The 26,851-nt window shown below is 43.5% G+C and overlaps 1 protein-coding gene and 1 pseudogene across 1 annotated transcript in view; one reads left to right on the top strand and one right to left on the bottom strand.

Moving 5' to 3' along the window:
• LOC144825333 (exosome complex component CSL4-like) overlaps positions 1 to 12,131 on the top strand; it is a 42,188-nt pseudogene extending 30,057 nt beyond the window's left edge.
• The window catches only part of LOC144824265 (contactin-associated protein-like 5), a 1,259,345-nt gene that overhangs the window by 637,273 nt on the left and 595,221 nt on the right, over positions 1 to 26,851 (bottom strand). Inside the window, exon 10 of the mRNA XM_078683400.1 lies at positions 26,169 to 26,340. Within this exon, the coding sequence (XP_078539526.1) occupies positions 26,169 to 26,340 (172 nt within the window). The remainder of the gene's footprint in view (positions 1 to 26,168; positions 26,341 to 26,851) is intronic.

Here is a 26,851-nt window from a genome sequence, read left to right as displayed (position 1 = left end):
CCAGCAACAAAATTCAGGTTTAGAAAGCTTTTGAAGATGCAGCTTGTGTGAAGATAAATTTACTTCCTTGATGCTCTGCTTTCAGGCTTCCTGGGAAGCCCAACAAAGCCACCATGGTCTTGAGATTCTCTTCATATGAGATTTCAGTTCCGGTTTTGCAGCAGAAGAGAATCCCACACCTTCTGATGAGTCCTCCATCATCTTTGGAGGTACCTTTTTCTGGTCTTCTCCATGTGGTAGTAGGTTAAAGCATGTTGACATTTGTAAATATAAAAACTCAGCCAATTATATCCTAGACTCTTGGTGTTGTTTGATGATGACCCATAAGCAGATACGAAGATTAGCACCAGTTGGCATTTACTCTATTCAAGAGCACTAAACAGAGCGGTTCAATGTTCACTCATGAGGGCACAGGTTGCTTCCTCCAGCACAGTTTTCCATCTACTTGGCTACCCAGCCTCCGTGACAGACCTGCATGGGTCCAAGTTAAACCATGGCAAACCTCAACCATTTGCTCCTTTCTATCTGCTCCAGCATCACCAGAGATACTGGTGCATCCACAACCACCCTCAATTCTCAATTTTAGATGGACGTGCAGTGCAGATCCTTTAATGCACAATATCAATTAAAGAACTTCACTGATAAAACCACTATGTCTTACATGCAAGAGATCTTGTTCACCTCCAATTGAGGCCCCACCAACCCCCCCTTTTGCTGTGCCTTTCCATTATTTAAAGGTCTCCCAGAGCACATGAAACAGTTGAGGAGTCTGGCCAGTTTTGGAACTTAAAGGAATTGTGGCCATCTTTGGGTCACACTGGACTCACCCCACATATTTGCTCATTTGTAGGGTTCAGAATTTAGGCTATCAATTAGTCCCAGAACAGTTTAGAAATGATCAAAATCTAATCCTATACATTACAATGTGGGGTAAGATGTTATCCATAGCAATTAAGTATATAAAGTATCAGGCACCTGGATCCCATTCACCCCTTCTTCTAATATTTGTGGCCTGAAGCAAAGAATAATGTGTAATGACTACTAAGGGGCTGATTATGATGTCAGTCAGAAATTCTTCCAATCGAATTGGCTTCGGATTCGTTTTTGACCGAATCGGGTTCTGCGAGTCCAACCGACCGATTACGATGCTTCCCTACACCGTTCGGTTAGACACGCATTGATTTCAATGGGAGCCTGTGTTCCAAACGAGAACACAGGCTCCTATTGAAGAAAGGGGTGGTTAAGGAAGGCCTTGTACCCTGTGGCAGGCACCTCATGGTGCATGCTACACTGTGTATTGTTTAACATGGGGCGTTCCTTAGGTACACCCATGGTCCACAACCGGAGGCCTAAAGGTAAAGGGGGCCTACAATGGGCCCCCAAAGTCAGATTCCACCAGCCGTTTTGTGTCAGGCAGACCGAATCGGAACAGCTGTCTGAATTGGTCATCCTAATCACTTGCACGGAAAACTTGTCCATAGACCTGTACAATTCGGCCCAAACTACTCAGGCTGTCCGAATGCCATTCGGAACCGATTCGGACAGCCCAAACGCTTTACTTGCAGTGTAATTAGTCACCTGGAAAGGTGTCTGATTCAGTCCGAAACACAGGTTGCGTATCGAATTTGCCGAATCCTGTTCAGAGCCTTTCTGGACGGCATCTTAATGGACACCTTAGTTGGGATTTGGACAACTTAAGTGTTCTTGCTATTTAGGACACCCAATTTATAGCAGTTCATTTTCTGACAATCGTAGCCATGTACATCACTACTTAGTACTCTGAGAGCTTTCTTGGGAAATGAGATTTCAAAAACCAGAGACATGGTCATGTTTTGAGGTTATACAAACACAAATGGTGGCTATGCTCACCACAATTGCACATCCACTATTAGCACTCTGTTAGAGATGTTGTATTAAGCACAATATCTTTCCATGTTGAGTAGAGGTGCTATCATGATACTGCAACTTCCGGGGGTCTACCTGCCTAGGACAACATCCTTGGTGTTAACTATGTAAAATAATAAGTACCAAAGCACACAAGAGGTCCATTCAATTGAAAAACATCAGGTGGAAGGGTTTCTTTGCATGTGGATGTGGGAAAGCCAAAAAGCCCTGTAGCGAAACTTAGCACCACGGCCAGATGGAAACCAAAACCAACACTGGGAAAAATGTTGAAACCAACCCTAACTGGTGGAGGATGAGACAAGAATGGGGCAGTATGAGGCCTGGTTCACTCATTTAGCAGCACTTCCTCTCTGAAAGCAGCTGCCTAACTGTAACCGATCAGGCAAATGCCAGGGTGGCAGAATTACCAGAACCCCCATTGCCAATGCCAGGTAAGACAGCTTGGTGCCTGTGGGCAGACCCTGCAGCCAACCCCTCACAGGAAAACAAACCCACACTCAGCATTAAGCCATGCACTGGATTGCTTTTGGCTGCAGGGCCTGGCATTCGGTCAAGCCCAACAAACGACCCCCATGGGCAGCCAACCCCAGCCATGCACAGACTTTGGCTGTGTGGCGTGAGGTTGGCAGCTCACTCCCTTCTGGGGGTGGGGGGATTGCATGGCCCAATTTTCCCAAGTCACTATTGGTTCCAGGAACCCATCCTCCTGGGCCAAAAACATTACAATTGCAGGGCATACTGCCCTCACCCCAAGCCACAACTACCCCTGGGGACCCCCTCCCCAAAGGTCATAGACTAATTATAATTGAGAGTGGCATGTGGCACCCCTCCCCTAGCCTTAAGGGGCCCCGGAGACCCCATGCTCTGGTGACCAAACAAACTTATGTTACGAAAGGTGTGCACATGACCCCGTCCCTAAGCCCAAAAGGCCCCAGGGATCTCTGCCCCTGGGGTCATAAATTAACTATAGTGGAAGAAGTGCATGACTCCCTCCGAGCCCTTATAGGCCCTAGGGACCCATCCCCATGGGAAAAAACAATCATTTTGGGGATGGGGGCATGTGACCCACCTCCCTGAAGACAAACAGACCTTAGGGGACACCTCCCCTGATGCTAAAGAATAATAATAGGGGAGTGGGACACATGACTCCCCTCTCTGAGCCTGAGGAGGTCCTGGAGACCCCATCCTACATGGCCCAAAAAACTATTTTTTGGGAATGGAGATTGTGGCCCCCTGCCAGAGCCCTAATGGGCCCTGCAGACCCCTTCTCCTGGGGCCAACCAACATTAATACAGAGAGGGGCATGTTGCACCCTTCCAGAGCATTGGGAGTCCTCTGTTTCCCCTCCTGGGGCTAACCACTAATAATAGGGAAGGGGGCATGTGCCCCCTTCTTCTAGCCTTAAGTGGCCCCAGGGACCCCATCCCCTGGTGTAAACCACTTATAATAGAGAAAAGGGTGCACCACCCCTCCCACTGAGCCTTAGTAGACACCAGGGACCCTATCGACTGAAGCTGTATTACAAAAAAAAGGGAAGGGGACTTGCATCCCCCCTCCCCATGTCTTCTTGGGCCCCAGAGACCCCATTCACTGGGGCCAAATAACATAATGAATGTAAGAGAGCCACATAGTCTCCCTTCCTGAGCCTATTGTAGCAGCAAGGACTCTATTCCTAGGGCAAATTGCAAATAAAAAAGGGGAGGGTGTACCCCCTCCCTAAAACTTATTAGGACCTAGGGACCCATCCTTGGGGCCAATTTCTATTATTAAGGGGAGGTGTGCCGCGTAGCACCCCCCCCCCAAAACTTAATAGACCTTAGGGGACTCATCACCTTAGCCAAAAATTTGAGGTAAGTTGGCTTGGTGCCCCCTCCACAAGCCTTATGAGGCCCAGGGTACCCCAACACCAGGGCCGAAAGCAATTTAAAAGTGGAGTTGGGCCATGTGGCCTCCCTCCCCAAGCCTTATTAGGCCACAGGAACCCCATCCTTGAGTGTAAATTGATTAAAATAGGAGAGGGGCACGGAGCCCCCTCTCTGACCCTTATTAGGCCCCAAGGAACCCATCTCCAAGTGCCAAATTCCATAATTAAGTGAAGGGGGTATGCATACCTCCTCTTAAACGTATCTTGGGCCATGGGGACTCAACACTGGTTCTGCCCAGAGGGTGCAGTTCTCTTTGCTTGCACACTCTGTACAGAAGCAATTTCTGTTTCCCAGCCTGCAGAAGGACAGAGGTCTGCTCCCACCCAGCAGGAGCATGTTTAAATCTCCCGCTGGCTGGGAATAGACATGCCTTCATTGCCCTTGCTGCTGCAGGCAGTGAAGGTATGCTTGCTCCTGCCTGATGGGAGATAATAAAAGGCTCCCACTAAATGGGAACAAAAAACTCCACTCTATCTAGGGAATTGGCTTCCCAAAATAAAGTAATTGAGCCATGTGCCCCCCATTGTTTCCAACAAAAAAAAATCGGCATGTGCGTTTGGGTCTCTGGACCATTAAAGGCTTGGGAGGAAGGCCACATAGTTCACCTACCTTTTAAAAAAAAAAATGAACTGATCCTCGGATGGGGTCCTTGTGGCCTTTAAAAGCTTGGTTGGGGTGGTGTGGTCCACCTCCCATTTTTTTTAAAAGGAAGTGGCCCCAATGGATGGGGTCCCTGGGGCCACAAAAGGCTCAGGAGGGGGGACACACAGACATCCTCCCCTCTAATATGAAAATTGGTCCCGGGAGATGGGGACCCTGCGTCCTACAAAGGCTCAGGGAGGGGGGCGGCATTTCACCTTTCCTTTTTGTAAGAGTTCACCCTGGCGAATGGAATACCAGGACCCAGGACCCACACCGGCACAGGGAGAGGGCCCCCACTCATGCCCTCTCCCCAAATATTTTTAAAAAAATCACAACCAGTCATTTTGAATGCCGCATTCCTGCAGGAGTCATGCAGGATTGTAGTAGAAATGTCAGATTTGTTTTATCTTTGGCTCAGGGAGTTTTCACTGCCCCCCTACCACAGGGCCTCCTATATTTTTTGCGTCGTCGGAACAGGGGAATAAGTCCTTGAGTACTGTAAGGCTTCTGGTAAAACTTTGCTCCATGTTGCTGGCAGCTAATGAAAGCGCTCGCTCCCGCTGAAGTCTAACTCCCATGAGAGCACATTGACCCAAGTGAAAAAACCTCCCTTAGCCAATCAAAATGCTATATATTTTTTTTAATTGGGTTCGAAGGACGTACACAAGAGTCTCTCGAAACCAACATTCAGATAAACAAATATTTTTCCACCTCAATTTCATAAAAACGACTGAATGGAATTGGACCAAATTACATACAACATGCTTTCCGGACCAAGAATTAGCTTACTTCCAAATTTGGTCTAATTCTGTTCAGCAGATTTTGCAGTAGCAAATCTATGGAAAATGGATTGGGAGTTTTCATTTCGAGGCCCCCTCTCTTTTCTCGGCCTCTGCTTGACAGCTAACCCCAAAACATTCAGTGTGCAAACTATGCAAAACAAGCATTGGAAATGCAATAGGTCTCGCATTAGAAAAGTTGGAGCTATTGGTCTTGTAAATGTAATAATTTTGTAAGTTATGTTTATGTTTTTATAATAGCAAATGTATTAATTTTGTTATTGTAAATGCCAATATTTATAGAATTTGCAAATGTGACACCTATAGCATTATTAAAGCTACATGTTTAGTATCCCCCTGTCTTACATGTATTGATATGACAAATCTTAATGGCTTATACATTTTATATGTAATTATTAATTAATTTGTAAAAAAAAAATGTGAGAAGATTATATGTTGCGTATGTTATATTTTTTAAAAATCAAGATTAAAAGTGTAATATTAATTTTTTTGTACTTTTGTAATAAAGCTTTAAACATTGATACATTGCATTTTTGCTGAGAACTTCGTAGAGTGAGGGTGTGAGGTGGTAGAGTGAGGGAGGTAGAGTGAGGGTGGTAGAGTGGTATAGTGAGGGCGGTAGATAGAGTGAGGGCAATAGATAGATAGAGTGAGGGTGATAGATAGATAGTGTAATTATGTGGTGTGTAGTTATGAGGCACTGAGTGGTATTAGGAGTGTATGTTGCGTTGAGCGCAGTGTAAATATGTAGCATATAAATATGTGGCACAGAGTGGTATTTGGAGTGTATGTTGCATTGAGTGTAGGGTAATAATGTGGCATGTAATTATGTGACACTGACTGGTATTTGGAGTGTATGTTGCATTGAGTGCAGTGTAATTATGTGGTGTGTAACTATGTGGTAGTGAGTGGTATTTTGAGTGTATGTTGCGTTGAGCGCAGTGTAAATACATAGCATAAAATGTTGTTGCACTGAGTGGGTGTTGTAGTGTATGTTGCATTGAGTGCAGTGTAATTATGTGGCGTGTAATTATGTGGCACTGAGTGCTATTTGGAGGGTATTTTGCGTTAAGCGCAGTGTAATTATGTAGCATTTAATTATGTGGAACTGAGTGGTATTATGAGGAGTGTATGTTGTATTCAGTAGAGTGTAATTGTGGGGCGTCTAACTATGTGGCACTGAGTGTTATTGTTTGGAGTGTATGTTGCATTGTAATTATGTAGCATATATTTATGTGGTATTGTGTGGAGTGTGTGTTGCATTTAGTAGAGTGTAATTATGTGGTGTGTAATTATGTGGCACTGAGTGGTATTCGGAGTGTATGTTGCGTTGAGCACAGTGTAAATATGTAGCATATAATTATGTGGCACTGAGTGGTATTGTGTGGAGTGTATGTTGTATTCAGTAGAGTGTAATTGTGTGGCATGTAATTATGTGGCTCTGAGTGGTATTGTTTGGAGGGTATGTTGCATTAAGTGCAGTGTAATTATGTAGCATTATGTAGCATAGGAGGGACATAACAAGATAGTGCATAAACATGTAGGAAATATAAGTAAGCGGGTGCGGAAACGCGAATTATAAGCAGTTAACCCAAAAAATTTGGGCACATTCAACAGCTACAAGGAAGCTGACTGTAACTGTCACGCTTCACAGGGAGAATAACGGTTTTGTAGAAATTAACAGTATAATAAGCAGACGCCGTGAGTCGAACATGGTTCAACAGATGTGTTCATTACGCCACATCATAGATAAAAACTCTAAAAAAAATTGTTTTAAACACACATCAAATATTGTTCTTCACGGTGTCTGCATTTTAAGAATCTCTCTAGATTTTGAAGATATGTATGCTTAGAAGTGTCTCAGTGAGTTCTGCACCAGTCACGACAGTCGCAAGTTGCACTATATGTACAAAAAACAGGTCAACCAGCAGTTAAAATATAGAAGACGCTATATAATGAAACTTTAAGTTACCAGCATTTGTAGATAGCTATTTTTAAGTATTTCAGAAGTCGGAATTGAAGCATTTTAGGCGCTTTACTCACCCATTCGACGGGACCTTCACCCCCCTTACCACAGTGCTCTGTTAACACCACTGAGTCAAGTGCTCTTAAGTAACCAGAAGTGCACACGCAGCGCTTTGTAAAGCTCCTTTATGATGAGTAAATAACGGACGCACTTTCCGTTCAGTTGTGCGAATCGCACAGACGGGAGCCACGGTGGTTTGATATCTCTGTGTTTGGTTAATGAAAAATTAGTTTGTCCTGTTGCCACCTGGATGACTAACGGCTCTTAAAGGGCTTCCGCCGCCCACAAGCATTGGCAAAGCCAACAGCGCTTAGTTTAACCGCATGCGCGCTAGCGAAATTCCGCTCCTGTGCTGAGTTTTTTAAAACCGCACTTTACATGACGAGCTGGGCTCGTCATGAGCGTGCGAGGAGGCTACCTCATGACAAGCCCAGCTCGTCATGAGCGTCGAAGGGGTTAATGTGCTAATAATACACGCCTATAGAAGCACGCACACATTTTATGTATATGTATAAACACATTGAAGCCGTGCAGAGGCAGAGGAGAGACGGAGAATGAAGGGTAGAAAGAGAAGGGAGGGGAGAGACAGCGAGAGAGAATGTAGGAGAGAGAGAGACAGAAAGAAGGGGTTAAAAGACTGGAGGGAGACAGATTTGAGGAGAGAGTGAAAGAGAATGTAGGGAAGTGAAAGAACGAGAATGGAGTGCAGAGGGATGATATCAAGGGTACAACAAGCATCTAGGTTTCTGCAGCTTAGGGGGCGGAACGGGGAGAGCGGCGATGAGGGAGAGACGTGAAGCAGCAGGGGCCTTTGAAGTGAAGCTAAGCTTCACTTCAAAGGTGTGGGAGGTGTGAGGAGTTGTAAAAAAATGCGTCTGAGGCAGAGCGCAGGCTGGGGGAAGCTTGTGGGGCAGAGCGAGAAGAGCTGCTGGGGAACAGATGGCTGGCGATTTGATGCTGTGCCCGCGCATTTTAGGTCAATGCGCTTGCGCATTGACCTAAAAGCGCACGGGCACAGCATCAAATTGGCAGTGTAGTTAAAGTCTGTTTAAGCCCCTATAGTCTGGCTCCGCTCAATGCGCATGCGCATTGACAGGCGAGACCTAAAAAGGGCAGAAACATAATCTTAACTATAGCTACCCAGTGGTGACTGCCACGCAGGGACAGACAAAAGGGGGTGACCCATAACGGATTTTCCCCATGCAATTTCCCATAGGGATTTTAGACACTACTACAGCCTGAACTGCTGGATGGAATTACACCAAATCTTGCAGAAGGTTAGCTCTTGGTCAAGAGAGAGACGTTTTTGTGATTTTGTGTATATCCCTTCTGTAGTTTTATAGTTATTTAAGAAACAAGAAATATACATATCTGGACAAAACCTAAGCATATATCTCATGGTGAGATCTGATTGGCAGCCAACACTTCCATCGGGAAGTGTTGGCAGCCTTTGGGACTCAGACGAGTGCCAAGAAAAAAGTGTTTTTTTTAAATCAGAGGGGGCCACAGTAGAAATAGTCTAACACATAGCCCTGGTGGTGGGGTTGCACTTGTTTAAAAAAATAGATTTCAGCCCCAGGGACTTCAAAACTCAGGGTCCAGCCTTGCAACTGAGGTGAGAAGCAGCTAGTGGCAGAGTGAGCACGGAAATCTTTGCATGTGCACAGAAGCAGAGCAGCTACAAACCAGGTGGGAGAACATCAAGAAGTCGGGCTCTGTGAGGCAGAAAAGAGAGTGGGATGCTCCCTCATGTCTTCTAGGACATTCAAAGTAACATAATTTACAGGAAAGCTGGACAGTGCTTACTGTTGATTTGGTATGGTACTATGTATGTAGTCACTAAAGGACCCTCTTAATATATTGTCAGTTAATGTGCCCTGTCCCGGTTAAAAACATTTTCCTGCACAACACCAGTTGTGTTGTTCTATGAGCCCCGTCCCAGTCCATTAACCTTGTATCACTCTACAAGCCCTGTGCTGCTCTATGAGCCCTTACCCCTTTTGTCACTCTACGAGCACTTGTGGGGTTACACTGGGCATTCCTGATGAATGGCATGCCCCTGGGTCAGCACAAGCCTTTTAAGGTCCACACTTGTGGTCCGGGGCGGGCAGATGGAGCAATGTTATCACTTGTGGATATTTTTTCTGCCTGGTACTGAAGAGGTGTACATGGCCGAAAAGGAAAACAAAATTGCCGTAGACAGGGCAGGCTTTCCAGTGTGCTAGCTCTGCAGTGAAGATTTTCCTTTTAGGAAACTTGCCTTCCTGGCTTGCTGAATGGGTAAAGGGCGGTAAGAGGTGGGCCAACAGGGGAAGGGGCAAGTATTGCTACCTGCCACGTATGATAACTCCCAAACAGCATACTTAGGTCCTCATTTACAAGTGGAGTGATAACTTCCATTGAAATTGCACCACCAGCAATCACAGGTATCTCCAGGCACAGAAATATATGGCTTGTAAACGCCGGGCCCAAAACTTCCTGGACCAGGGACACTTGTTCTGTCATCACTGCTGCAGGGGCAGAACAGACTAGCCCCTGCCTGCCCCCTGTAGCAGCTCTGGAGGAGCCAACAGCTCCCTCCTTGCCCTCCAGACAGACACACATCCCCGATTCCTACACCGCCACCGCCCCACTGGCTTTCTCACTGACACTTTCCACAGAATGAAGAACAATGCACAGTAAAAGGGCCTGATGTTTTCTGTTGTGTGCAGTTATTCCCCATTACCAGGAGAAAAGTCAGAATAGCCTAACTTTTCTGCTGGAGTACTGGACTGAAACAGTGATTCCACCCCATGGTATCCTCCACCAAATTAACATCAACTCCTAATTAGGATCACAGTCTCCAGAGCTGTCATAGATTTCGCAAAATTGTGTTGGGCCCACACCACCCAGGCTTCAAGGAAGGATAATGCATTTGGCATTTCTTGTATTCAATTTCAACACTCATTGCTCTTGAGGTGGAATCCGCTCAATGCAGGCATAAAGTGCTTACCTGAAATAGGCACCAGATAACTCTATGTGCAGCGGCAGGGAGCCTGGCACAGTAAACCCTGGCATGAGTGCCCCCAAGCAGGGACTATGTCTAGTGCATTCTGATCTTGGTGACCAGGTATAGAAGAACCAGGCAGATGAGGAGTCAAGAGGCCTTTGCTCAAAGGAACACCTTAAAGGTTTACCCATAGAGCAGGAATCAGGCTTTGGAAACAGCTGGTGTGGTGATGCCAAGCCATTCCCACTTAGCACGCAGGTGGTCTCATTTCACTCCCCGGGTACCTGCACTACATCATTGCCCTCCTGAGATATCTTAGGGAAGGATGCGCTGTTCTGCTCCAGCATCTCCTACTTACATCCAGCAGGTGATATGGAGAGGCCTTTGTTTGCCTTGTTGCCAGTAATGACTTCACAGCACTCCCCTCCTTCCTTGCTGTCTCTGCAGTTAATGGGTTAACACAACCAGCTGCCAATAGGTGTGCCCACTGGGAAGTCATGCCTTCTCTGCTATCTTCCCAGGTATAGAGGCACGTGTTTAGAATCTCCAAAACAAAAAGCTCTGAAACACCTTCACATGTGCCTGAGGCAGTGTGTCAGCATCCATCAGAGCAAGGGAACTTCAGTGTGTCTGCACACATGAGTGTGCTGGGGCTTCAGTGTCTGCACCAGTGTTCCCAGGAAGTTGCGCGCAAGTGCGCGCGCTCACATCTTTCACTCTGAGCGCGCAGTCTCGTGTTTGAAGCGCACACACAGCAAATCCCTCAAGCGTTCGCATCACCGGGACTGGCAGGAGAAACGTTTGCTTTTTTACTGGCAGCCTGTGCACGCATTCAGCAGTAAGAAGCTGATGCACTTGCTGCATTTCATTTCCTAATGGGGCACGGCTGGGGGCTGATTGTGGTCCATTGTGAAAATATTTCTGTTAATTGCAGCGCATGATGGTGCTGCGATTAACAGGAATACTTTCACAAAGGCCCACAATCAACCCGCAGCCGTGCCCCATTAAGAAATGAAATGTAGCAAGTCCAAAACCACGACGTGTGCTTTACACGTCGTGCTTTTGGACTTGATGCATGTTTTTGTGTTAGTGGAGCGCTGCCGCGGGCTGATAATGAGCTTTTGTGACAATATTCCTCTTAATTGTAGCGCATGACAAATGGTTGTGTGACAGCCAATCATGTTGTTTCACGCTCGTTAGAGCATGCGTCGCTGTGCTAGAGTGTTTGGGACCAGCAGAGTGGTTTGTGGTCATGGCTCCTGCACGGTAGTGTATACCTGGAGAACGGTTGTGCAGTCTTGACGACTTTTACCCTGGCAGTGGGACATACAGCAGACGGGTATATTTATGCCTCCCTCTCGGGGTATGTGATGAAGAAAAGTGATAATGGAATGTTGCCTACGGTTTCTGTGGTGAGAGATGCGCAGTCCCTGCTCCTACCTGATGTGGGTGCATTTGTCACTTGTAAGGTGTGTAGCATTAATACCCGCTTTGCCTAAGTTCAGATTCTCTACATTGCATCCACTCCATTGAAGAATATATTCAGAGGAAGAACACGAAAGGAAGATATTCGAGCCACTGAAAAAGACAAGGTTGAAGTGTACAAGAGTTTCCGACCTGGTGACATCGTCCTGGCAAAAGTTATTTCACTTGGTGATGCACAGTCCAACTATCTATTGACAACTGCTGAGAACGAGCTGGATGTGGTGGTTCCCCACAGTGAAGCAAGAGTGCAGATGGTGCCGATCAGCTGGAGTGAGATACAGTGCCCGCAGACGCACATGAAGGAGTTCAGGAAAGTGACCCGGGTGCTGCCAGAGTTTCTACAGACGTATTCCACTTGAAATCTCAGAAGAGACTATAACTGGCAGTAGGGAACATCACACCCTGGCACGCAGCACTGGGCGAGGCCCTGGATTCTAGTTGTCCAGTAGATCATACAAAAATTAATAATGTTAGAGTATGATAGATGTCTCCAATATTCAAGAAAGTGCATCTTAAACACGCAGAACCATTAACTTTAAAAATCAGATTATTTGAGAAGTACTTATTAAAAGTGTTTTTTTTTAACATAAATTGAGAAACAGTACTGCCTCCGCCTTGATGATTACTATCACTGAACGAAGATGCAGGTCAGGGTACCCGTGCACCCTATATGTTGATTATATTGTTATTATGGATGGAGCATCATAGGCTATTAAATCAAACTCAGCACCCTTTTTTTGCACAGTGCACATCCCGGACTCACGTATTTGAAGGTCCTCTCATAAGTGAAACGGGGATGAATGAGGGTTTCAGGAATGAGGGTCCTAGAAAATGCTGGACTGTTGCTGCTTGCAGGATTCTCTGAGATGGTGTGCCTCTAGCAGCCGCATGTTGCCTGGGAGAGGAAGATTTGTAGGCCCTTCGAGTTGAAAGGAGGAAGCAATCCAGAGCGTGGTCTGTCTGCAAAGCACAGCAACTCTGCTTGACGCTTACTGTGAGCTTTGTCAAATGACAGCCACACAGATAAGGGGGCTCTGAGGCACTGCTGGGCACTTCATCTGCTCCTCACTGCCCCTACAGAAAGACAATGGTGTAATGCAATACACGTTCCCATGGCAGCTGGTTAACTTCTGTGGTCAGGACTTTTATTTGCTCACAGACTAGTTTAGCTAAGTTACAACAAGGACTTCTATGCATTCCACATTGCTGCACATACGATGTGGTTAAGGACTGGATGCTAACTCTTCAGCAAACCCTTTTCTTGGGTATAGGTCCACCAGTAGCCACATCACTCCTGCACAGTGTCCCGGAGAAGAACCAGGTAGCTATGAAGGGATCACTGGATAAGAGCAACAAGACATTAAACAAGCATTGAAAATGCAATAGGTATCGCCTTTAAGTTAAAGCCATTTGCTTTGCTATACAATACCATTAGCAAAGCAAATGGCTTTAACCTAATGAAAGGCAAGACCTATTGCATTTTTAATGCTTGTTTTTTTTACAGATACATGCAGACAGAAAAAACCTTTTTTTTCAGTCTGTGTTTATGTTTAAATATGGAAGGATACAGAAAACAGATTTCTTTTGAATGATTGTCACTACTGTCAGTCATGTGTGTTAGGTCAATAGCTATGTGCATTGACACTTAGGGGAGTTTTAAAAAAAGAAAAAAAAATCACAATGAAGCTTTGACACCTGCAGTTGTTTAAGCTGTTTTACACTACAAATGATTTCATATAATTGTACTGTAAATGGTGCCAACTATGTTTTACTCTCCAAATATGGTTTATGCCATGATTTTTTATTTTAAAAAGAAAGCATTTAAAGAAAACCAAGATACACCTCAGAATTCAATATTTTCTGGCCAATAAATGCTACTTCTGTCAACAGTCATGCTCCCTCAACCAATTGATGCTTGTCAGCGCTAAAACCAGAACAGCCACTCATGGAGACCATGCTGTTTGTACAGAAGCAGCCAAACTGAGGAACTCTCTTTTTTGAGTTTGGTTAGCAGGCAGAAACAAACCTACTGTTTTAGTCACTAACTGAAAACCCAGATTTTTTATAATTATCTTCGGGCTTTATTTCTCAGACACTGGTTTTATAGCTGTCTCTAAAACCAAGAAGCATCTTTGTGTGATAACTCTACAAATAAACGCTACCATAACATAGAAAAGAAATTACATTGATGCGGCGAGGCAAATAAATATTGAAAAAGAATTGTGACTGTTAGGAGAAGTTTGTTTGTAGTATGTGTGGCTGTAAATACACATGCACTGCATACTCCTGCTATCTAGTGTTGGGCTCAGACGTTTGCAACAATTGTTTCTTTGAAGAAGCAGTTCAAGTCATGAGGTATACTGACTCCTCTTATTGGGCAGGGCACATGGGCACCAGCTCTATTGCTGGATTGTTTCTTTCCGGCTGCTCCAGTTCAGAGGCAAGCTCACACTCCAAAACTGAGGGGCAGCAACAACAATATCACCAGCAGTCTGTGATAATTATAAAGTAGCAACAATGGTATGGTCTAAAGGGTGGGGGAGAGTCGCCGCAGGTGGGGCTACGCTTCTCTTGCCTTTAAAAGGAACCGTCCCTGGGGGTCACATTAGATACAGTGCACTGAGGGCCTTATTTATTTATTTAATTCACAGCATGACCACATTCACTTTAGAGGCCGTGCTACAAAAGCTTTCTTTCTTTCTTTTTAATACTTTGTGTAAAAGTGCCCCATGCGCACTTTCACTTTAATGTTGGCCACGCCCCTTTCTTTAGACACTGCACCCACATGCGTGGTCTGGTTCCTGGCGCACATAACCTTGGCTGCAGCGCACAGAGACCTTACACTGCCGCACACAGAGGAAAACAATTAGAGGGAACATTGGTCTGCACCCATCAGTGTGAGGGAGCTTCAGTGTTTCTGCATACCCACCCATACAGCTACTCATACACCCAATCTCAGACCCATACAGCCACTTACACACACACTCACAGACCCACACAGACACTCTCACGCCTTCTCACAGACACATACAGCCACTTATACACCCACCCACAGGCCCACACAGCCACTAACACACCCACTCACAGACCAATGCAGTCACTTACAAACCCACCCACACAGCTATTCACACAACCACTCATAGACCCGTATACCCACTTCCTTACAGCCACTTGTAAACCCAGTCTCACATCTACACATCTACTCACACAGCCACTTCCACACCCATACAGCCACTCACACACCCACTTGCAGACCCATACAATGACTCGGAAAATTACTCACAAACCCATACAATCACTCCTACATCTACTCACACACCCACCACATCCACTCACACACCCACACACAGACCCAAACAACCACTCACACACCCACTCATAGACCCATGCAGCCTTTTACACACCCACAAAACCACTCACTGATCCATACAGCCACTCACGCATACTCACAGACCCGTACAGCCACTCAACACCCACTCACTGACCCACAAAACCACTCACACACCCACTCACAAAGGTTACAGGGATGTAATAGTTAGGAAACAAAATGAAAAAACCTTAAAAATTCTCACAAAAACAAAGGGTTACAATGATGTTATTGTTAGGAAATAACATTAAAAAAATAGAAATTCACTGGAAAAAAAAAAGGTTAAAGGGATGTTATAGCTAAGTTCAGGTTTTACACACAAAATCATAGAATTCAGCAGTTAGTTACCTCAGCTAACTATAACTTAGGCCCCTGCAATGCACAGCTTATCATCCCACCTGTTACATCACTCATGACATGGTCAGCGGCATCACTGATGACATCTCAAATGACATAATTGATGACATCATACCGCAAAGGAAACTTCAATATACTTCATAAAATACCATTTAGATTTTTTTAAAGTAACAAGAAGACACAAGTGTCCTGCAGAGGATATATGATCTCCCCCAGGAAGGGGATTACATCTTACTTATAGTAGACGTCACAACACTATACACCTGCATACAGCACCAAGATAGAATGAGAGCAATGAGCCATTTCTTGGGTGCAAGGCCGCTCAATCTGTGGCAGGAGATCAACATGCTGGTGGTGGAAAAAGGAGCCTGGCCTTCAAACTCCACTAAGCATTCACTCTGTATGGGACTTATTGTAGGTAACAGGAGGACTTGTTGGACCCCAAGCATTTCCCTGTGAGCCAACTATCCCTTCTGTTACCTTCAGGAAGTCTCACACTGTGGGATTAGCGAGAGGTCTTTGTGGCCCATCCCCTTTCTCTTCCACTTGGTAAAAACACCTCCTGGCACACTACTAGTTGGGGGATATAGTCCCCTTGACTGCTGAGAGTCCTTATTGGTTAACAACCCCTCCAGTTACCTCCAGTGAATCCCAGACAGCAGATTTGCTAAGAGGTCTTCGGAGGCCACTCCCCGTTTCTCCACCACTCTGCAAACGGTTCTCTTGGTGCACTACTGGTCGGAGAATGAAGTCCTCTTAGATGATGAGGAACCTTGGGGCCAAGAAGACCTCCTGGTACTTTCTGTAAGTCCTACACAGCTGGATTTCTGAGAGGTGGTGATGCTCCCCACCCCCTTTCTCCATCACTCTACAAACACCATTACTACTTAACCCCTTCTACGCTCATGACGAGCTCAGCTCGTCATGGGCGTAACCTGCGCTACGCGGGTGACGAGCTGAGCTCGTCACGTAACGCGGGGTTTTTTAAATCGCAGCGCGCAGCGGGAAAACCGCTAGCGCGCATGCGGTTAAAAACTCTTCGACATTCACAGAAAAAAGCAAAGTGTATAGGGATGCTATAGTTAGGCTCAGGTTTCACTCAAACAAAACCAATGAAATTCAGCTGTTAAAGTCAGCCAAGCTACCTATAACTTGCACCCCCGCAATTTACTACTTATGACCTCGCGCATTACATTACTCATGACAGGGTCAGTGACATCACTGATGACATCTCAAATAACATCACTGAAGACATCATCCACAAAACCACTAATGTACTCACTCACAACCCTGTAGAGCCTTTCATACATCCACTCCCACACAACCATTCAGAAACCCATTCACAGACCCATAGCAATACTTACACAGCCATTAACTGATTCAGCCTTAATCACTGGAGAACAAAAATGAAAGCAGGCTCCTTTGTAGCATTTACTGAACCTTTATTGTCCACAATGCACCACTGAAGCATATTAAGAATCAGTTCAGACTGCAGTGTGTCTCTTTTCATTGAAGTCATCTGTTAGAATCCACTTACTTCCAAAGTGTCTGCTATTTACACTGAGCACCAATGGTAAGTTTAAAAGCATACGTTTCTAGTGTCAGCCTGAGGAGCTTCAATACTCCTCTAGCATCCCTTGCTCGCCTCAAAAATGAACTCCTTAATAGGTTAAACCTTTTACTGTCATCAGGAGAGATGAGCGTGTCAAGGTATACACCCGTTACAACGGATCTTTTACTCCGCAGACCCATTACAACGCGACCATTACTCCGCATACCATTACAACGCATTGCGCTGGGGGGCGCTCTAGGATAGGGAATAAGTATAATTTACTATCCAACACCTTCCCTAGGGTCCACGGGGACTGGAGTTAGAATAGTAAATTATACTTACCACTATCCAGCGCCCCAAGGCGCTATGCGTTGTAACGGTATGCGGAGTAAAAGTCGCGTTGTAATGGTCTGCGGAGTAAAAGTATGCGTTATAACGTCATACATCCGTGTGTCAAGCCCCCACACTGAAATACAACACTGCTTTTTCCAATATGGGGGCCACCAACAATGGGAGGGTGGCCTCAGCAACATAGGAACTTGAAAGCCTGCTGTAGCATCAACACCAAAAGAATAAGCTGATGCCCAGCTCTGGAGACACGTGTGCTTTTATTGGTTCAAAAGGTGGCAGTTCTTAATTATTCTAAGACGTGTTTCGGCTGTTGAATCAGCCTTAATCATTAGAAAGCAAAAATGTAAGCAGGCTGTGTAGCATTCACTGATCCTTTATTGTCCATAATGTACCATTGAAGCATATTGAATATATATATATATATATTTACCCAAAAAAAACATAGGTTTCACATGGTAAACATCACTTACAACGAAACTTTTACAAGGCACTACCATTACAATGCGGTCATTACAACGCAAACCATTACAACGCATTGCGCTGGGGGGCGCTCTAGGATAGGCAATATATTTAATTTACTATCCAACACCTTCCCTACTATCCACGGGGACTGGAGTTGGAATAGTAAATTAAATAAATCACTATCCAGCGCCTAAAAGCACTATGCGTTGTAATGGTATGCGATGTAAAAACCGCGTTGTAAAGGCAGGCGTTGTAATAGCCTGCGTTGTAACGTCATACATCCGTTTCACACATCAATCAATCAAAAATAAGTTTATTTTGACCATTTGGCCTTTAAACTACAAAGACATTTAGGTTTCACACATGTTATAGTTAGCTGGACATTTCACTCATACAAAACCATTGAAATTCCCCCGTTATAGTTAGTTCAGCTAACTATAACTCGCGCGCCTGCAATCCACTGCTGATGACGTCACATATTACATCACTCATGACATGGTCAGTGACATCACTCATGACATCACTGATGACATCTCAAATGACATCACTGATGACATCATCCAGTGAATGTGTGTGTTTCTGAAAAATATATATTTTTTATATATGTATATCTAAAGATCGATGGAAGAATAAATGGGTAAATAAGTGTCTAAATGGATGTTTTTTTTGTAAAATTGATTGTATAACTGACTTATTAAGTGTATCTTAGTGAATACATGTATTAGCGAGTAATGTTTAAATAATTAAATATCTGTTCAGTGTCTCACTTTGTGTATAAGTGACTGCATGAGTTGGTGAGTAGCTACATGAGTGTGCATATGGGTTATTAGTTGATTTTTAGAGTATCAGTATGAGTGTCTGTATGGTTCGGTGGGGGATATCACTTAGCGAATAAATGCATGAATGATTGACTCACTGTTTGTATGTGTTTTGAAGACAACATGTGTGCTGGACTGTATGGTGGATGAGTGTGTGTATGGGTGTGTTAGTGAGTGAATGACTGTCTCAATAGTGTCTTTATGAGTAAGTAGATATGTTTTAAACTAATATATGTGAGTATTGATGTATATAAGTGAGTATATATGAGAGTGAGAGATTGGAAGAGTTCCTGTATAAATAAGTATGTGTTCCTATAAGTGATTGTTTAACCCGTTGCGTGCTCATGACGAGCTCAGCTCTTCATGAGGCACGGTTGAGCTGCACTCATGACGGTGGAACATTCACACATGGGGATAATTTCCCCACTGTGCTGAACGTTCCAAAACGGGTGTGGTGGTGACGAGCTCAGCTCATCATGAGTGCAGCTCCACTGTGCCTCATGATGAGCTGAGCTCGTCACAAGCACGGCGGCGGCACGCGTGACCCCCGTCCCCCCGCACAGCAGGTGAAAACGCCCCACAGCCAAGGGGTTAAGAGAGTAAGTATGTGTACGTATCTGTAGAAGTAAGTGTAGAGGTATGTGTATAACTGTAAATGCAAGTAAATGGATGTTTCATAGTTTATTTGCATGTGTGAGTATGTGTGTGAGTAACTCTATGTATGAGTGTAGGTGTCTAACAGGATGTATAGATCTATGAGTACATATGATGAGTGAGTACATGCATGAGTGTTTATATAGAACTGTTGGTGAATGAGTGGATGTGTATGTAGATGTTTTGAAAATTTAAGTTTCTATTTTTCAATGTGTGTATCAAAGGTTATATTAGGGTGAGAGGAGGTCTGCCACTCTTTCACGAGGATGATGTCATGAGTGATGTCATGAGTGATGTCACTGACCATGTCATGAGGGATGTAATATGTGACGTCATCAGCAGTGGATTTCGGACGCTCGAGTTATAGTTGAACTAACAATAACGGGGGAATTTAATGGTTTTGTATGAGTGAAATGTCCAGCTAACTATAACGTGTGAAACCTATGGTTTTTTCAGTGAATTTTTAAGGTTTTTTTTAAATGCTAATTCCTAACTATAACGTGGCTGAAACCTATGGTTTTTTCAGTGAATTTCAAAGGTTCTTTAAATGCTAAATCCTAACTAAAATGTGGCTGAAACCTATGTTTTTTTCAGTGAATTTCATAGGTTTTGTAAATGATAAATTTGAAATGTATTAATTGCTATATTTTTTTATACTGATTTACTACATTGTTTTAAACTATTTATTTTTAGATATTTTATTTTTTAAATTACATTACATATTTTAATATAAATTGAAAAAAAATGTTTTTAATATTTTTTTTAATTTATATAAATTTTATATAGCAGGCAATGAGATCCTATGGATGGAAGTTCAAGTTACTGTAAGTACAGTTAGAATTACTTTTCAGGACCAGTAGTGAGCTGAAAGAAGCAGCACTGAGGTCACTCCTGATAACAGGTGAGTAAATCGGAATTCGTAGTTCGGCTGATTTTAGAGGAATTTTTTAAAGTTCCAAAACTCCACACTTAAAAGAATTTCCAAGTAAAGCCATTCAATGTTACCCAAGGAAGGAGATTCACTTAGCAGGTAAATAGTGTTATCATTACTTTTTCTTACTCAGTGGCGGATCCTGGATCCAGCACTGGTGCATTTCCTGTAAACAGTTGAAAGAATGCGTTCAAGTCATAAGGGCGATTTTTAAGGAATATTTTTAGTTTGTGAAAATAGACACTAAGGGGCCCATTAGGATGTCGGGCGGATTGCCCCCGCCAGGCTGGCGGAGGCTACCCCCAGCCTGGTGGGGCAATCCGCCTGACATCCGTATTCGAATTACCCCCGCCATTGCGGCCGGGGCGGAAAAGGATTAATATGGTGGCGGTGTCTATTAGACACCGCCAGGCATATTACAATGGGCTTAGGGAGATGCCTTTCCGTTGCGGCGATGCCGCCACGGAAAGGCATGTGGTCTTCACTCTGTGAAGGAGAGGTGGGGTTGCACACGGGGGAGTACCTGTGGTACCCCCCTGCATTTGCATAAACAAAGCGGCAGGCACCGCGCGGTGCCTGCCGCTTTGTTTATGCAAATGTAAAAGTGCATTTTTAGCATTGTGGCGGGCGGTGCTGAGAGCACCGCCCGCCACAATGCTAAAAATACAGGATGCACCCGCCACAGTGGTGGAAGCATCCTAATACCCCCCGCGGGACCCCCACCCTTATGGCGGGCGGTCCCGATTACCGATGGGATGGCGGGTGGACTAAGTCCGCCCGCCATCCTAATGGACCCCATAGAAACCTTTCTGGTGAAAACCAGACAATGGATTCCTATGGAAAGAAATACAAGTTCCTGGTGAGTACGGTTAGAATTACTTTTCAAGGTCAGTTCTAGGCTAAAAGATGCAATACAATATCCCAATAGGTAGAATTCAAAAGACAATTTTTGTTGCATGCACAAGGCATTACACAGAGCAGAGAAAAAGGAGACACTTATTCAGGTGATTTTCAAGTCAAAATTAATTTTTGTATTTTTAGTATTCAAAAAAGGGGAAGAGGAAAGAATTCAAGAGGGAGCAATTCTGTACAGCACAAGGTAAGACAATTCATATGACAACCGACAAGACTTGGTGCTCAATATATACAAGTGATCTTTGGCAACGTAAGTGTAAGTGAACAGCGAGAAGCGGCGCAAAGTGAACAAGGTGAAATATTTACAGTGAGTGGCTCGAAGTGTGACAAAGTATTAGTGACTTTTTTTCACAATTCACAATTTCAATTGAGCCACAACAAAAGATGCGCCTATAATTGCGCTGTGGGGTCGACAGCTTTACGGTCCTTAATCAATGTAGACCATCTTCAGGACAAGGTTGTCTCATTTTCAGTGCTGGTGGGTGGCAAAATATCGACCCGGTCCAATGGATCCGGCGAGGTGCATCTGACCGCCAGGGGACTGAATAGTCCGGTGGGCCGGAGAGGGCGTCAGGCTCAGATCGTGGCAATAAATTGAAATCCGGCGGTAGGGAACCTGGAAAATACAGGAACTGTTATCGATCTACACGCAAGCCGCCGGTATCCTGACCCTTGGCTGGTGTACCTACTACGATTTACTTTGATAACAGTTCCTGTATTTTTCCAGGTTCCCTACCGCCGGATTTCAATTTATTGCGGCGATCTGAGCCTCGCGCCCTCTCTGGCCCACCGGACTATTCAGTCCCCTGGCGGTAAGCCGAAAGGCAGTATATGTGAGTGTTGCAGTATCTAAGTATTTGTTAGTATCAGTATCAGTAGTGAGTGTGTGTGTGTTTCTGTATGAATGAGTAAGTGGCTGTGTGATTGAGTGTTTGGGTGAGTGAGTAGGTGTCTGATTAGCTTTATGGATGACTGATGGTGTATGAATGGCTATATGGGTATATGACTGGATATATATGCAGCTGTATTGATGAGTGACTGGTTGTGTGAGTGGCTGTATGAGTGACTGAGTGGATTTGTGTGTATAGACCTATGAATCAGTGAGTGTACATACCGGTATTGTTGTGCCAATGGTTTTGAAAATGGTAGTGTGGAAGTTGGAGTGGCTGTATGACTGGTTATATATGGGGTGTGAGTGGGTGCATCAGAGATTCAATGGATGATGCCATCAGTAATGCCATGAGTGATGTCATTTGAGATGGCATCAGTGAAGTCATCAGTGATGTCACTGATCATGTCATGAGTGATGTAATATGTGAGTTCATAAGCAGTGCATTGCAGGGGCATGAATTATAGTTAGCTCAGCCAACTATAACTGCTAAATTTCGCTGGTTGTATACAAGCAGAACCTGAGACTAACTATAACATCCCTGTAACCTTTAGTTTTTTCAGTGAATTTTTAAATTCCAATTCCTAACAATAACGGCCCTTTAACCTCTGTCTTTTAGTGAATATATATATACATATATATATATACACAGAGAGAGAGAGAGAGAGAGAGAGAGAGATATGGTGAACATGATCAGAAATTGTAAAAATAATCCGTATATGAAAACATCTACATTTTCAACAATATTTTGAAGGTTATTTACAATTCTAAAAAGATCTCTAACACATAAATCAATACATAGATCTAAAAACATCCATTAATTAATTTTCAATTGTTCGTTAAAAATGTATAAATGCAACTTTCTTTCACCTTTCAGTGCGATGATACTACCCCCTCAAAATATTTTATCATCTCCTGCAAATCAGCACATTCTTTTCTCACACCTTATACATTTTAATGCTCAAATATGAACATAAGGAGTTATTGAAATATTGGAATTACGTCCCATTGGGAAAAGGTAAATAATGTAACTACTTACTGTATTTAAATTATACTCATCCACTCACTATATGTACTATATTCCTGTTCCCGATTGTTTTATTCCTTGACTGTCAATGCTTTATCTAACCTAATGTGACATTAAAAAGCCTTTGCACTTTAAACCCTAATGAATTATAAACTTGTAAATGTTTCGGGGAGGGGGTTTATTGTCCATGAACTCAATATACTAATGCTAGTTGCAGGTGTGTGTGTAGATCTTCTATTATGTTAACACCTCCCAGGGTTTTAGTTTTCATTTCAATGATATATCATTGTCGTGTAGTTCCTCCAAACCTTTAAGGATCTGCGTGTTTAGACAACATAGACTGTGGCATTTGTGTTCAGACTGATTCCAGACACCCCACCGGGTATGTTTGCCTGTATACTGGTTAGCTCACAGTGCCACTCTAAACTCCTCTTACCAGGGAGAGAATAGTTCTTGGCAAGTATCGAACATGACAACTCTGTCCCATCAAGGATCATGGAAACAATACAGTACCTTTCAACCAGTCACTCATGCTCAGTTTGTCTCAAAGAGGTACACAGAATAAATGGTGGTGATATTTCTCAATAAGCATTTATTGAACCAGCGCCATTCTAGTGTAAAATTGGTGTGTTGAGACAACCATAAAACAGAAACAGATATAAATGATTACAAGCACCAACAGAGTAAAAGGATGGTAGATTCCTATTGTAGTGCTAAAACAATGAATACAGGCAGGTATATAAAGACATGATAATAAAATGAGTGCTCCTTCGATGCAACCCTAACTAGATGTACCTAAGTGTACCCAACATGTATGTAGGTGTAGAGCCAAGAATCCCCATTTTGAAGCCAATACGATTACCTGAAGTTAAAGACTATGGGACCCTGTCTTGGTCTCGAGATGAACATCCTGCAAAGGATGTCAGACCACTGCGAGCTGGAGTGTCTGCGTGCAGATTCCTCAGAGTCTTGCTTCAGTGTATCAGCATGGAAGTCCTTGTTCTCCACTCCCTGCCTCAGCAAAGATATGGTGTTTATATACCCAAAGTAGCACCCTCAGGGGATCTACCTTGCTGTGTCATATCAGACTAGGATGACGGAAGGAATGACCCTTCTGCATAGTTATTATGCAGGAGATGGTAGTCCTGGTGAGAATCCAAGACTCCTCATGCATAATGAATGAGGCTAGTTTTCGGAGAAAACTCCACACCATTTAAGCAGTACCACGACTAGGTAAAATGACAGTACCAAGAACCATTATGTAGTGTAATGGCAGAGGAAATATAGGTGAATGGTCTGGTAACTACCTGAGCCTTTATCAGGGTACCTATATGAAACATAACATCACAACTCCAATTGCCTCAGCTAACATTTTCTATCACCGTCTCATATATTTACTGGTATTGCATCCAGTACACAGTATGTCAGTCCCGCTATTTCCCCATTATGATATTCCTCGAAGAGTCAGGCTACCAGATATGTCCTATTTTGATTGCTGATAGCTCTAAGGTGCTTTCAAATATTTTGTGTACTGCTAAGATAGTTAGGAACTAGTTTTCATAGGATGAGCGTATTTTTAATTAGCCTATAACTTTAGCATCGTTTGATGGAGCCTCATCAAATTTTCAAAACTAATTTGCAAGTCACTTCAGCTGGTGTCTTGAAAATGTCGGGGTGATCCATCAAGAGGGAGTCGAGAAAAGGGGGCGGTCAGAAAACCCCTTTTTCTCATGTCAATGTCCATAGGAAACTTTAGACATGACTACAGCCCGAACCGCGAACAGAAATACACCAAATTTAGCAGAAAAGTAGCTGTTGGTCCAGAAAGAGTCCTTTTTGTTAAATGGTGTAGATCTGTTTAGTAGTTTCAGAGTTAATTAAAGAGATTTCCAGTTGTATATATAGGGACAGGAAGGATCCGCGACTGATCTCATGCAGAGATCCGATTGGCTGCCAAAACTTCAAACCAGGAAGTGTTGGCAGCCATCTTGTGACTCAGTTAAACTGAGTCACAGGACAAAAACATTAAAAAAAGAAAAGGGGGCAGAGTAAAAACGCACTGACCTCCTAAGCATCTTGGGGGGTCCCAGAGGGATCCAGCAGTGCAAAAAAATCCATTTATTTTTATTTCAGCAGGATATGCGGATCCTGCCGATTTTTTAAAAATCTTTTTTAAATGAAGAACGGGCCTGCACTGCATTTCTAATTGGACCCGGGTGGGCCAGGTCCCAGGGACATTGAATGGAACCCTCCTTTCTGGGGCTCATTAATGCACAGAGGACCACCCCCTCTGCGGGTCTTATTTTTAAATAAATAACCACTGTTCCCCTGGCAATTGCGCAGCGGTCCTGAGGCTGCAATATGCTTGGCAGGGCCACTACGGCCTGCAAAGCATATTACAAATGATCTCACTGCCACACTTTTCAAAAGTGTGGCTTTGAGGAATCCTGGTGCCTCATGCCATATGGATGTGCATGCCCCCTGTGTGCATGCCCACCAGTACCTGCGCGGCATGGACTGCACCAGCATATATATATATATATGTATATATATATATATATATATATATATATATATATATATATATATATATATATATATATATATATATATATATATATATATATATAAATTTCCCTTAATATTCCAAAAACTACTGAGCAAATATACACTAATTCACTAAAAGGTTGCTTTGTAGACCAAAAGCTACCTTTTAACCAAATCTGTTGTTATTCCGTTCAGCGATTCGGACTGTAGTCATGTCTAAATTCTCTATAGGAAATAACATGGATAATTGCATTTTGAAAACTTCCCCTTTCCTCGGCCCAAGGCAGGACTCAATGTCAAACCTACTGTTGTTCAGAAGAATGCTGCAAGTTTTTAACTAATACGAGTAGGAAAATATTAATGACTGTAAAAATGAGGTCAAGGTATATTACTTAAAACAACTCTCAGCCATTTAACTTTTTTCTATGCAGTATTTTACAGGCATGGTTTGGCTCCTGCCGTCACAAGATCCAGAGAAAAATAACATTGAAAGGAATATCGCTTTATGGAATTAATATGCCATTACCTATCTCTGATGCCGCACAGATCGATATGTAAATCACTGTAGTTCCCCAGGGATCCTTGCTGAACCAAGATGAGGTCCTTGGGCTGGTTATCAATAAAGATGAGCCTCATGCAGCCTTGGAAAGCAGTGATGGGATTTAAACATTGAGAACCAGTGGAATTATTCGGACACCCTGCGGAAAGAAAGAAGGCCATTAAACTGATGATAATGATATCTTCTAGCAGCTTCTGTTCCAAGCCCCAGAGGTCTCAAAATGCCTAACATTTCATACGTTGCAATATTTTTTGTATTATATTTTAGGTTAAGATGCAAAAGAATAGACAATCTAAAATGTCACACACAATATGATGCTGTAGCAGGCCAGTTCTTTAATAATATACCAAAATTATCTAAATCTATTCATTTTCAATCGTAAAGTAAAGAAAATAGTTTACTATGCATCTATTTACGCCAATTTATTATTAAATATGAGACAAGTGTCTTCAAACATTTCAGCTTTCTGTGTTTGCAAAATTGTATCCTATTATAATATTCGGGCTGCGACAGTTCATTTGTTATACAATGCACACTGGATAAAAAAGCATCAGAGGCTGTAATTTGACCACAGTGCGCAGAACAAAAGGCACTGTACAAGTATTCTTGCTGTTACAGAAAACCAAAACACAGGGACACCTTAAGGATTT

Source organism: Lissotriton helveticus, chromosome 3_1, assembly GCF_964261635.1.
Source record: "Lissotriton helveticus chromosome 3_1, aLisHel1.1, whole genome shotgun sequence".
Classification (NCBI taxonomy): Eukaryota; Metazoa; Chordata; class Amphibia; order Caudata; family Salamandridae; genus Lissotriton; species Lissotriton helveticus.
The sequence above is the reverse complement of the archived record's forward strand: the minus strand, read 5'-3'. Positions and strand labels throughout refer to the sequence as shown.